At 40.6% G+C, this 13303-nt stretch overlaps 1 protein-coding gene across 1 annotated transcript; it reads left to right on the forward strand.

The window, feature by feature from the left end:
- The first annotated feature begins 737 nt into the window (after positions 1–737).
- Positions 738–8210, forward strand: EPGN (epithelial mitogen). The gene is made up of 4 exons (XM_060655966.3): positions 738–825; positions 3542–3662; positions 4403–4555; positions 5965–8210. The coding sequence occupies exons 1-4, from the start codon at positions 738–740 to the stop codon at positions 6017–6019; spliced, it is 417 nt and encodes a 138-aa protein (XP_060511949.2). The 3' UTR covers positions 6020–8210.
- Positions 8211–13303: the final 5093 nt, after the last annotated feature.

A 13303-nucleotide genomic window follows, 5' to 3' on the forward strand; every position in this document is an offset into this window, starting at 1 on the left:
AAGAACGGCAGGTGACGCTTCATGAAATATAAATGCAAGAAAGACTCGGGAGAGCTCAATAAAAACCTTCCACCCGTCAGTCTGGGAGGATAAGAAAGATACTGTTTAACAACAGCTGGAAATGGCTTTCGGAGTGCCAATATCAGTCTATCTTTTATTCAAAGGTAGGAAGTTTGTTTTTGTCTTGTTAATTTTGTATTCGTGTAAACTATGAATAGGATTTGTTCTCTCTGTTTTAGTGAGAAGTTGGCTTTTAACCGGCGTTCTTCATGACAAAGAACAGCACAAGCCATCTGTGAATTAATTGAGTTTTATTATGTAATACAGACTCTTAACAGATTATGCTACCCCCTTTTTTGAGACCTGTATGTTTGCTTTCTGTAACTGAAGAGCAGTTGATACATTTTAACCACTATGCCATAGCATCCTTGCGATTGAATTAGTATATAAATGAATCCACGTGCTCTTAAAAATGAATGTATTTCTATTTTCTGGAATGATAAGGTAGTCGGGGAAGTAGGTATGGATGAGAAACTGTCAGGAAACTGTCCTAATCAGGTTATGGTTTTCAAATGTACATCCATGGGGAAAAGAACAAAAGTGAGAATAAGAATCACTTTTGATCTGTTGCTTGTCCATAACTTTCCATCTGTTGCTTGCACATAGAAGGAGGCTCACCTGCTAAACATGCTTTCCCTCCCCCCCCCACCCCACCCCCCCCACCCCTTCATATAGCAATGACAGCATTGACTGAAGAGGCAGCCGTGACTGGAACACCTTCAAACACAACCCAGCAAAGTAACTGGACAGTTAACAAAACAGAAGGTATTTTCTTCACACTTTTGTATTTTCAGTGAATTTCTTTTTTTTTTTTTTTTTTTTTTTTTTTTTTTTACCTTTTGTGAGAAATTTGGATTGTGATCAAAAGCAACACTGGAAATCTTTTAATGTGTATTTTATTATTAGACATTCAACTCTCTAAGCAGGATGCTGTTAAATAGAAGTGACAGGTAAAAGTGCGAGCAAAGACATGCCTTTTAAAAATTGCCTTCTGCTTGACTCCAGCTTCGTCCCCAATAATCCATATGTGTCCCGAGGCAGTTTGTCCCCATTTGGGCATTTTTGATGACTGATATTTTGGTATCATATTTTAATCTGTGACTATGACTTTGCAGCCGAAGAAATTAGGACAAGGCGAAGACTTAATCCATCTTTGGAAAGATCATTTTTCTTGTTTTGTTTTGGGGGGGTTTTGTTGTTGTTTTAACATATGCTCTGTTTCCTAATCATGTGTACCCAATTTTTGTTGTTATGGTGATGGTGTGTTTCTTTTCCTGTATTATTGCTATTACTGTTATTATTAGAATAGCTTCTGGCTGCTGTTGAGCATCAGTATTTTTTTTTGAACCTGTTTGAACTCTCAGAGGTGAACTTGGAAGGTTTGTTACCTGCCAAGACCTGTGTACCGGGTGGTTATGATTCTCACCCAAATCACCACCGCCTCTTGTGAAAATTGGTGATGTGACAGGACAGAGGAAACGCCATAGCTTATGCTCAGAGCCAGGCAAATAAGAGAAGATCATGTCAGATACTTTGTTTCTGAATATGAAAGATAGTAATATTTCAACATGCCTCATTTTACCAATAATTTTAAATTAAAACATTTACTTAAAATATTTTGCCAGTTTGAGTTTTAAATGTCTATCCGTTTGCAAAACAAACTCCGTGTGAGCTTTAGGATCATTTTTAGCCAACGTCTTCATGTCTTCTGAGCCTCTGAGCAAAGAGGAAAAGATCTTCATTGGAAGATAATACGGTAGAAAATTCAAGTAGACTTTCCTCTCAGTGATTGACTTAGGAACAGTGCACACAGCACCACCTTCTTACGTCCTTAAAAATGAAATGCAAGGCAAGATTTCCATGTTACAGATAGTAATAATGGAAAACAGGGGATCAAGTATATCATCTCTACAGTTGTCCTTTGCTTTCTTGGTAGAGAACCTCAGTTTGTCCATTTTTAAATTTACTCCAAACATCTGCATCCAGTGTCTTAGGAAATTTTTCATAAACTTAAAACTAATATTCTTTTTAGAGGAAAGAGGAGTCTTTCTGGCACATTCTTTCTTTGGAGGTATCTTCCAGTTCTCACATTTCCTAGCAAATCCTGGTTCAGGCTTGGCTAATTCAATTAATTTAGTCTTGAAGCAGGAAGAACCTAGCCCAGTTTATCATGGGAAATTCTCACGGGCTGAGAGTTAATTATTAAAATGAGACGCTAGATTCACAACACCACACTCAACAAGATAAAGGCAAATTTTAAGGTAATATTGTGTGTTCTTAATCGACATGGAGTTATATGACACAGTGTCTTATTGGTGGCTTAGTACCTAAGATTTAGTATTTTCAATATAAAAAATACATGCCTTTTTAGACTTTTTCCCCTTGAAACAAATAAGTAGGATTCTGTGCATCTACTTAGCAAAGGCAAATATGATATAACATGATAACTAAAGACAGGGAGGTATGTTTATTCATAATAACGACAAAATAAAACACTACTGATTCTGCCTGGGACAAATTTGAAGATCGGTAATTCAATTTTTACCAAAAAGGACCTAACTGTGCTTTAACCAAGGGTCATCCCCACTGAATATACCCCAAGGGTGGCATAGGTATATGTCTTCAGTATATCAGGAGATGAGGAGTAAACATCCTGAAATGTATTCGTTTTGCCAAAACACAGCTTCCCAAGAGGAAGCTTCCTATGCAGAGGCTTCTGGACACTTGAGCACAAAAGTTTTGCCAGATGTGGTCATTTGCACAGTGTTAGAAGTCAAAACCCAGATTTTCTCATTCTGTTTCTAGGGCATTTCCCACTGTCTCGTAATGTATCTTTAACTGAGTAAAATTGCCAATTAATATTCAAAGATGTTGTCTCAACTATGTGAAGCTTGAGCCATAACTTGTTTCTGGTTCTTGTATAGGTCATAACAATGCCTCTTCTGAAATGCGGCACTGAAGTGCTTCCTTTTCAGTTACCTTCTCAGTGGTAGTCCACAGAAGAAGAAGCAGGCAATTCTCGTCTTCTTTGGGGAATGAAGAGAAATCAAGTTCGTTAGCTCTGTAAATCCAAGTTTCCTAAGTGCTGACTCTCGGGTGTAAAGGGGAGAATAAAAAATTGGGTGCGATCTTCTACGTTTATTCGCATTTGGGCATACTTTTGGGGAGACTTGCTCAACACATCCTGCTAAAATGAGAATCAATGCTGCCACCTTTTGGCCACCTTGTATCTCTACCTTATTATGTAGCTTCTAGAGAATAGAACAATCAATCCACCTACATCCCCTAATTAGTGATGTGTCCAAATGATATTAACCTAACCTTTGTGAATATAGCCTGCGGTTGGAATCAGCCAGCAGTTTAAATGGCAGAGCACCCAAAGAATATTCTTCAAATTAAAGGTCTCTTTACACGTGTGTAACAAACCTACTATAAAAGTGTGACCCCCTTCATCTGTTCATATTGTATGTCCTTCTCCTAGCTGACTACACAGAAGGGCCCATAGCCTTGAAGTTCTCACATCCTTGCCTGGAAGACCACAATAGTTACTGCATCAATGGTGTTTGTGCATTCCACCATGAGCTGGAAAAAGCCATCTGCAGGTAATTGCAAAGAACTTTCCAAGTCCTAGAGATGGGAGGAGATGCATTTGTGTTTCACCTAGTGTTTCTATGTGTTTCACCTAGTACATTTCCACACACCTCTCTCTTATCTTGTAAAAAGGGTACATCATCTGAACATGACTCACTATATTTGAATATCTAAGGAGTCTTTTTCCAAACTACCTAACCCACATTACTCAAAAATACAGTTCCCACATTAGCAGCTTCTGTGTAACCTGGGAGCTTGTCAGAAATGCAGAAGCTTATGCCCTACCTCAAGACTCCTGAATGCAAACGTGTGTTTTTAGCAACTTGCAAAGAGGATTCTGAGTTGATCACGGGGTTGATTACAGGATGAGATGAAATAGACTATAGCAAAAACACTTCAGGAATATAAAGTTCTAGAACAATAAGTACTATTTTTATGATCATTGGTTTCTGGGCAATCTCCTACGAAAGAGTAGGTTAATAATTTTCTGGATCAACTCATGCAAGCAGCTACCTTTCCCTTCTACCAATGAGGGAAGTTACATTACTATGGGGCTTTAATGAATTGATTATTGTAAAATACGTAGCTTCTTCGATACATTTAACAGTTGGCTTCCATTTGGTGTTTTCCTCTTTAAATTACTTACTTTGTATTGAAATGTGTCATTCTTTGAAATTGGCCATTTCTTTGAATTTCTATCACTCTGAGTTTTCAAATTATACATTCTTTTCTTTTTTTTTTTTCTTTAAAGGTGTTTTACTGGTTATACTGGAGAAAGGTGTGAACACTTGACCTTAACTTCATATGCTGTGGATTCTTATGAAAAATACATTGCAATTGGGATTGGTGTTGGATTATTATTAAGTGGTTTTCTTGCTATTTTTTACTGCTACATAACAAAGAGGTATGAAAAAAATATGAAGTCACTGGGCACTTGTTCACTTAATGAATATTTATTGAGCCCCTACATCGTACCAAACACTGACATGTATAATTTTTTAGTGAAAAATGGCGGCAAATTTGACAACTTCCTACATAGATTTGTTTTGGTGCTTTTTCTTCTAAACATAGCCAAGCAGTAAAAATCTACCTGCGATTGCAATAGAATAGCTCCAATTTACAGTTTCCCTTCAACCTCGTCTCTCTCTGCCTACGTCGAAGTCATGAGTAAGGAGGACAGCAAGCCCCACAAGAGTAGAGATTAAGTGTATCTTGTTCACAGTTATGTATCAGTGATAAATACCATGTCTGGCACACAGTAGACACCCAGCAAATATGTGTTGAACGAACAATTCTAGAAATGAGTATTAAATGAATGAAAATGGATGACAAACATGGGGCACTTTCGTTTCAGACATCCGCTGAGTGTTTATACAGGAGATTCTGTCTACTGCTAAAAACCTAAGACAATAAGCTTGATCCACAAGTGTAAGTTACTTGTGTGTTCTAATTTCTATTTTATCCACACTGGTGATTTTTTCTGAAATCCATGTAACTTGGAAAAAGTCAAGAAATAACGTGAGATACATTAGAGGAAAAAGCGCAAACACATTTCCTTTGTTGTAGCCTACTAAGTAAGTTGTCGTTTTTAAAATGACCAAGACTGAGTGTGCAAAATAAGAAAAGGTTTGCTTGCTTAATAACTGTATCTTAGAATAACCTCTGTTATGTCAATTGTAGATAAATTGAGATAAAATCTGTTACATCAATTACCTAAGAGACCAAGAATGGGGGGGGGGGGGGAAGGAAGTCAGGCCTTTTAATGCTAACAAGACGGCTGTCTGAGGTCAAGTTCCTTAGAAGCAAAACCTAAGATGGGGATTCTTGTGCAAGTCATTGGCTGAGGGCGTACTCTAAAGGTGAACCCTGTAATGGAGTCAGGAAAACCAGAGCAGAGGAAGACAGTGAGCAAAGACGTGGCCTCAGCTGGATTCCACAGGGAGATCTAGGATATGGATGGCACAGTAGACCTTTCCCAAGAAGGTGAGGGATCTTGGTTTTAGTGCCCTGTGTCATCAAGCATGGGTAGCAGTATGGGAAAGGGTACGGGTAGCATGGGAAAGGAGGTGAGAGCTTGGAATCTCCCAGGGATCTTCAGACTAGGTGCTCTGTTGGCCAAGGGCAATCCTCTGGAGAAGGATCTGGCTCTGAGCCAGTTAACGTGCATAGCCAATGGGGGATGGGCCCACCAGTGGGGAAAGGGGACCTGGGTGGGGAACCAAGAGCAACTGTTGTACCAGAGCGTATATATCATTCTCAATAAACCATACGAGCAGCCATCCAATTCACACGGAAACCAATGTTCTCTTTTAGGTGTCTAAAATTGAAATCACCTTACAACATCTGTTCTGGAGGAAGACCACTGTGAGGCCTTCGTAAGAAATTTTCGTGAGGCGTGTATAAAAATCAGTGGGCCCCAAATCGAAATCTTCCAGTGAAACAACAAAACTTCCCAAGCTGACTGGACTCGAAAATAAAGGAAGTTGGGATCGTGATGAAATGAGAGAATAAACTTCAACGTTGGTCTTCAGACTTTGCCATTGTTAGGGTGCCATGGGAATCGAGTGAACAGGCTACTGTGACAGAAGTCAAGTTCATAGTCCTACTCTGGGTTTGTTGCTGTTGTTGTGTGGTTATTGTTCTTACTGCAGAAAGACTGAGCTTCATGCTTCTGACCACGTCAGATGTGAATTTTCACGGGAATAATTACCAACCTTGCAGCAAGCCAAAGCAATGCCAAGCTTGGGTTCTTCACGTGCTGGCTACCACCGGCCGTTTAGATCACTGCGCTACGGACCTAGTCTCAAACATGCTGCTTTCATGGTGTCTAATGCTAGGATGAGGTCAGTGTTATGGCACCTCCAGCGATGCAAGCGAGTGCCTGAAGCCTAAACCAGGGAAAAGAAAATGGAATGTCCAAGGCAAACATAAATCATACCCAGCTCGTGACAACACTGTGTACCCTGTATCTGTGAAATGTGGAATAAGTTGAAGAGTTTTTGATGACTAAAAGCTATCTGGATATTGAGCCCTGAGTAGGTGAAACATTTCTGTTTCTGCATGGATTATAAAACCTTGTGTCGGACTCAGTGGTCCCCTAATGTTTATGTTCATCACCTCTTCCTATTGTTAGTGGAATTACCTGGTGACTATCCATTTGGCCTGAAATTCTAGAATTCTACTAATAAATAAAATTCTACCATCGGCCCTGAAATAGAAACTGAAGAATTGGACATAGGAATTGTTTCACCAGCCGACAACCTGTGGAAATTTCTCCGCCATTTCTGAACGCTTGATAGCAGATTTACACATAGCGAGAGAAAATGGGACAATGACAGAAATCCCCACTTGGGAATTAGGGTCCCTTCCTCTTTAATCATACTTCTTCCACATCAGTAGAATTATCCTCGTGCAGGTCCTTTAATTTCTTCAGGCTTTGGTTTTATCTTCTACAAGGCCCTGCTAGTTTTTAGAGTTTGACTGTGGGTCAAGAGAAAGTTTTCCATATTTGTCCCGCAAGTGGAATTATTCTCAACACCACCTCTGTCCCCCACGCCCCATCGAACCCCAAAACACACCACCGGATATCATCTTAGGTGTCTATTTGAGTGTTTGGTTTGCAAAACAATCGTTTAAAATTTTGTCTTTAGAGGAAGTGAAACATGGAATTGAAGAAGAATAATATCTACCAATTTTCTCTTGGATTCAATCTAAAACTATGGACCTTATTTTTTCTCCATTGCGATGTAGATAAGCAAAACAATTCTGATCACAAGATGGGTTAAAGGAGGATCAAAAATGAATGTTCCTACAATGGTAACAAGGCTTTCACTTCTGTAATGACTTTTCCATTCGCTCCTAAACAAAACTTTACATTCTGCTTTCCTTTGAGTAGAAGGCATTTCGCCAGCTTTGTTTTTCCTTCATAAGGAATTTAATGCCGATGAATTACACGTCAGCATTTTCTGCTTGTCCCCACAAAGTATGCAAAGGTTACATCATACCAAAAAGTGGGGAGGTGAAGTTTCCTCCCAGTGACTCCAGCGACCGCACCTAGAAAGCTATGATCTTCCCGAGCTTTTCAAAAAGGTGTTAAAGCGCTGGGGAGAGTCCAGGAAGAGACAATAAAGCTTAATTAAGGACTGCCTCTTGATGAAAGGAAAGAGGAACTAATGCTGGAGCCTGGAGAGGCGATAACCTAAAAAGTTACAAATATCTGCTGTCTATAAATATTTCTAAACTGTAAACACAATGTAAATGAAATTAAGAAACACCAGACAGAGAATTAAAATGTCCAGATTCCCAAACCAAAACAGAAACCAATAGGGATTCTGAGTTTTTCAGTGTGGAAGGGTGTGCATTAACAGTATAAAATCCCCCCCCCCCCCCCCCCCCCCCGTGAGACCATACAGACATTTAGAATGTGGCTTATGAGAAGCCATCTGTTGGTGGTCTGTCATACAAAGTAATCGTCTGGTCCCCTGAAGCCTAGAATTCATTTTGCAGAGAGGAATCTCTGGCATTCCTATGGCAATATTTACACATGTAAGTAGGACTTAAGTGAGACAATGCATATAAATACAAGATGTTCTGCAAACTTCTTTATCTTCTGTTTTTTTCCTGTGTAAGACCCTGAGAAAAGCCTGCCAGGGAAGCCCTTGGCATCAAGATTACATTTCCAGCTATCAGTCATGAATTATTAGGTGGTGTGGATCATTCAGGAAAGTAAGGAAAACATGTTTCTGGCACCTTTGACTAAATCAAGCAGGATAAGGTGTTCACCGATTTCATTCATTTCACATTTTGTCTTCTTTAGATATCTACCCTTCAATCTCTGAGAACATGTCCTTAAGTCATCAATATTCATAAGTGCTTCATTAATTAGCATTTGGAGCATGATAAGGGTGAGGGCAAACACCATAATTTCAAACATATGTGAGCCAGTAAATTCACAGAGAAAATTATAATTACTTGTTATTGTATCTTCTTTCCCCAAATTACTTTTTTTTTTTTAAGTAATCTCTATACCCAACATGGGGTTTGAACTCACGACCCCGAGATCAAGAGTCACATGCTCTACTGTCTTAGCCAGCCAGGTACCCCATCCGAAATTACTTTTTTGTATGTTATATTTTTTATAATCCCGGAAGTAGATGAAATTATAACATAGATTATCTTTTAGTGTTTCTGGCCACAATGCAAATCTAATCCTTTAATTCTGAAATGTCCATTTTCGTGATGTCAAGGAGATTTCCATTCATTATATGTAATTGAGAAAGTGTCTTCAGAAAATAAAAAGGCAAACATCAGCAATCTAAGCTTTTGATGTTGGACGTAAGGGCAGTTTGTCTCTGCAGAAGACCATGAGTAAGCCACCTAACTTCTTGCGTTGCAAAATGTAACAAACTCTCTGTAGTGTGATGTAAATATTGATATCCTGCAACCCACATTCATGGGAAGGGTTACCAGAATCTCTCTATTGCAAAATACCACTCTTTCTGGCTTACATCATGGCTGCATGACATCAGGTTACTAGCATCTGCCAAGATGAACCGGAGGTGTTGAAATTTAATTTGTCAGAGTCTGGCACTGCTAATCTGGGTGAGTCCACATTTCTGTCCAAGCCTTGGTGCGGCTCTATTCAGTAGCACGTTCAGAAGCAGATCTTCCAAATTCAGCTCCAAATTTCTGTTAATTATTCAATTCAGGAATGCACAGTTCAGACTACGAGAGCCTAAGCCATTCATTTCCTCGGAATTCAAAGGCTAGGCCCCCTGGAGAATATCCACGTGAATAAACGAGTACTACCCTTCTACTTCACTCCTCTGCCAAAACTAAACATGATGGATATTCCAAATTGTGGGCAACACCCACAGCCTCCAAAGAAACATCCCATAAAGATTAAGAATATGATTATATGGTAACGAGGGGGAATCGCATTGTTTCGTCAGGTCTTATCGCCAGTATATCTCATGACCTTTCTTTATAATTTTTGTGTCTTGGATATTATTGGAGCATAAATCACTTAGACTGAAATTTGGTTAGGACCGCAGTCAAGCAGGTATCAAACTAGCAGTGCTTTTGATCTTTAAGAGGATGGTAATTAGGCTTTACATCTTTCTGGAAAGAATGGCATCTACAGATCTTTAAAATTACCAGAAAATTTTGATTCAATACTAAGTCTCCTCACAAATCAAGTTAAATGGTGTAATATAGCAATCACTTATGAGCACTTACAATGCTTGAAAAGCATTATTAGCATTATTTTAATTAATCCACACCTGTGTGGAATTGAGGCTCAGAGAAAAGGCTATTCCTTTTTCAAGGTCACTTTAGCCTTTCGGTGGCAGAGCCTAGAACTGAGCCAGGTAGGTCTTATGCTCAAGTCCCTCATCTAAACTCTGTCTGATAATGCTTCCTTAAATGTTATGGAAAATATTAATGTTAATAGTTGGCTTCTTGATGAGCTTAGAGATAATACCCAAGTGGTTTGCATGCAAATGAAAAAAAGCTCCTTTCTTTAGAATGTATGAAATAATAACCTTGGTCATGGATCAACCACAAAAATTCCCTGCTGTCATCTGCTGATTATTAAGATATGCATACCATCCTGAGGGTGGGGCCAGAACAGCCTTTAAGTGCCCGCTGACAGATGAATGTACGTTCCAGGGAGAGACTGTGGACTGTAAATAGACCCTGGTTTATCTTCAGGACTCAGGGGATGAAGAGGTTACTTGCAAACACTTGACCCCAGGCTGTGAACAAGGGTTCTCTGGCACTGGTCCCCTAACTGGGACACACCTGGCTTGGTTTGGTGAGGGGATGGGGACTGGATGGTCTTGGTTTTCCCATCCACAGACAAATCTCATCAACTTCCTTCCCGCCATGTCACGCACACAACCCTACCCCGAGTCCCACGAACACTTTGAAGAAAGATGGCCAATGGCAGCAGTCTAAGCGAGGGGCAAAAATTGGAAGCACCACTAAAAAACCCTCCGCAGGGGATGGACACTTGAACGACCTGTGATCTGGTCCAGCTGCTTGCTTATTTCACTCTGTTGGGAACCTCCACACATGATATTCTTGTCTGTTAGACTCTAAGGACCATCTCTCCATCACGTCCCTGGTTGAAAGTGGTATGTGAAAAACACGCAGCCTCTACAGCAGATTCAGCCTGCAGATTCATTTCCTTTGACCTTCATGGTGTTTCTTTTAAAACAAGATTACATTTAGAGAACGAGATCTTTTCCTATGAAAAGAATTTAGCTTTTTAAGCTGCTTTTGGAAAACAGAGGATACAGAGCGCTGGTCCCCCACGCTTCCATTGCTTTGGTCAGAAGTGTGCTCTCCACACCTAGCCTGCTTCTGTCACAGTGCTGCTTCTTCAGGGTTTCTATGGGCCTCCACGGTCTGCAACCTTGGTTCTTCGACTGGATGAATTGTAAGATCCTGCCTCATCTCAGTTCCTCTGAGTCTAGCCGGCAGGTTGCCTGCAGAGGGCCTTGTTGTACTGCACACCGAACAAGCCATAAAGGAACACGAGAGGCCAGGTCGCCTAGGAATGTGCTTGTCAGGAGAACCCACACTCACCTGGAAGCTGGCAGGGGAGGCGTCTGATGACTCAGACACTCTGCCCTGCCCACGCCCTCGGTCACTCTCTGCTGTAATCCTAATCAGATTTGTTTCCTCAGAGCTCAACCCTGCTTATGTTACCTCCCTGCTCAAAGACCAAACTGACTCCCCAGCGTGCCCCATGTTTGGCCAAGACTCCTCTCCTGGCAGTGGGAGGCCCTCCCTAGGGACGCTCAGGTGGTCTCTCTTTCTCATCTACCTTCCAGCATTCCTTAGACCATCCCTCAGCTGCCCTCTGTTCCCTGAACAGACTCACAGTTCCTATCTATGTTAGTTGGAGTCTCTGCCGTTTGCTCGACATATATTATCTCTCCATCTCTGTCTGCCTAGTCACAGATACCCCATTTTCCTCCTTTGAACTCCCTGGATATTTACACCCTGCCTCCCCCAACGTTTTCGCGTCCCAAACCAAGCAGCGATTACATTTTACCTTGTTTTATAATGATTTTTGCTCCTGGCTAACTGCCAGTGGTAATAATAACTGACTTCATTCACTAAGTTCATGCCTTAGACTGGGCACAGTGTTGAGTCATTTATTTACAGCCTCCCTTTTAACCCTCAGAGACAGCAGCCAGGAGGAAGGTTTTGTTGGGGGTTACAGTGAAGAGTGGTTCGGGAAAACAGACTGAGGCTTACCCCCCAGCTCCACCCCCTTACTAGCTGTGCCACTGTGATCAAATTCTTTAACTTTTCTAAGCCTGAGTTTTGTCCTTTGTAGAAAGGGATGACATTTATCTCCTAAAGTGTTTTGGGAGAAATAGTAAGTGCTCAATAAATATTAGCTATTTTGTTATGATTGCCTTCCATTTTTCAGATTAGAAAACTGAATTTAGAGGGGCGCCTGGGTGGCTCAGTCGGTTAAGCGGCCGACTTCGGCTCAGGTCATGATCTTGCGGTCCATGAGTTCGAGCCCCGCGTCAGGATCTGTGCTGACAGCTCAGAGCCTGGAGCCTGTTTCAGATTCTGTGTCTCCCTCTCTCTGACCCTCCCCCATTCATGCTCTGTCTCTCTCTGTCTCAAAAATAAATAAACGTTGAAAAAAAAAAGAAGAAAAAAGAAAACTGAATTTAGAAAGTTGACGTAACTTGTTTAATACTATGCAGCTAGTAAGTGGTGAACCTGGATTTGACCCCAAGGCTGGCCAATTTCAAGGCCTTATTCCTTAGGCACACGACTTAGACCATGGCTGTCGCTTAGCCCTATAGTTTGAAGCAGGATCTGCAACCTAAGAGAGCTGGGTTTTAAATCCCAACTGTTTATTAGTTCTGTGATGGGGAATAAATTATTTAACTGCACTAAATCTTATTATAAAATGGGGATAACAACTACACCTCCCTAGGGTCATTTTAAGACTAAGTTAAATTAGATGGCTAATATATGTAAAAATCTAGGACACAGAGCTCATTCAATAAATATTACTTATAATTACTTAATATTTGTAACTTCTGTTGAAGCTTGTATTGTTACTCATTACGGTTGGTTTTATTATAATGGGACAAATGCCTTCCTAAAAATCCTCACACTGTAAAATTGAGCAACAAAAACCAAGGGCTCACAGGAAAACTGAGGTTAGGGGTATGACGCTCGAAAACTGTCAGTGACACATTAAAAAAAAAAAAAAAAAGAAAGAAATCCACCAAAAACCACAGCGCAGTTCCTACATTTTAAATGGTTAAGAAATCAACGGCTCAGTATATAGGGCGCTCTATCTCGAAGAACATAAGCCGTTGCTTGCGGAAGTGGGTGTCAGGAGAGTTGATGGTGAATTATTGTCAAATGATGGAGGAAGTGTCATAGAAACGGGACAGAGAATTGTACCAGCAGATGCGGATGAGGGTAGCTTGTGACACAAACGTGAACCAAGGTAGCCGGTTGATGTTTGCGATCCAGGCACGTGTGTGTATTTTGAGCAGCCCATGCAGCTCGCGCAGTGGCTTTGTGGCTTCATCTAGCAGTTCTTTTCTTTTCTTTTTAACTTTACTTATTTTGAGAGAGAGAGAGAGAGAGAGAGAGAGAGAGC

This window comes from Panthera onca, chromosome B1, assembly GCF_046562875.1.
Source record: "Panthera onca isolate mPanOnc1 chromosome B1, mPanOnc1 haplotype 2, whole genome shotgun sequence".
Lineage (NCBI taxonomy): Eukaryota > Metazoa > Chordata > Mammalia > Carnivora > Felidae > Panthera > Panthera onca.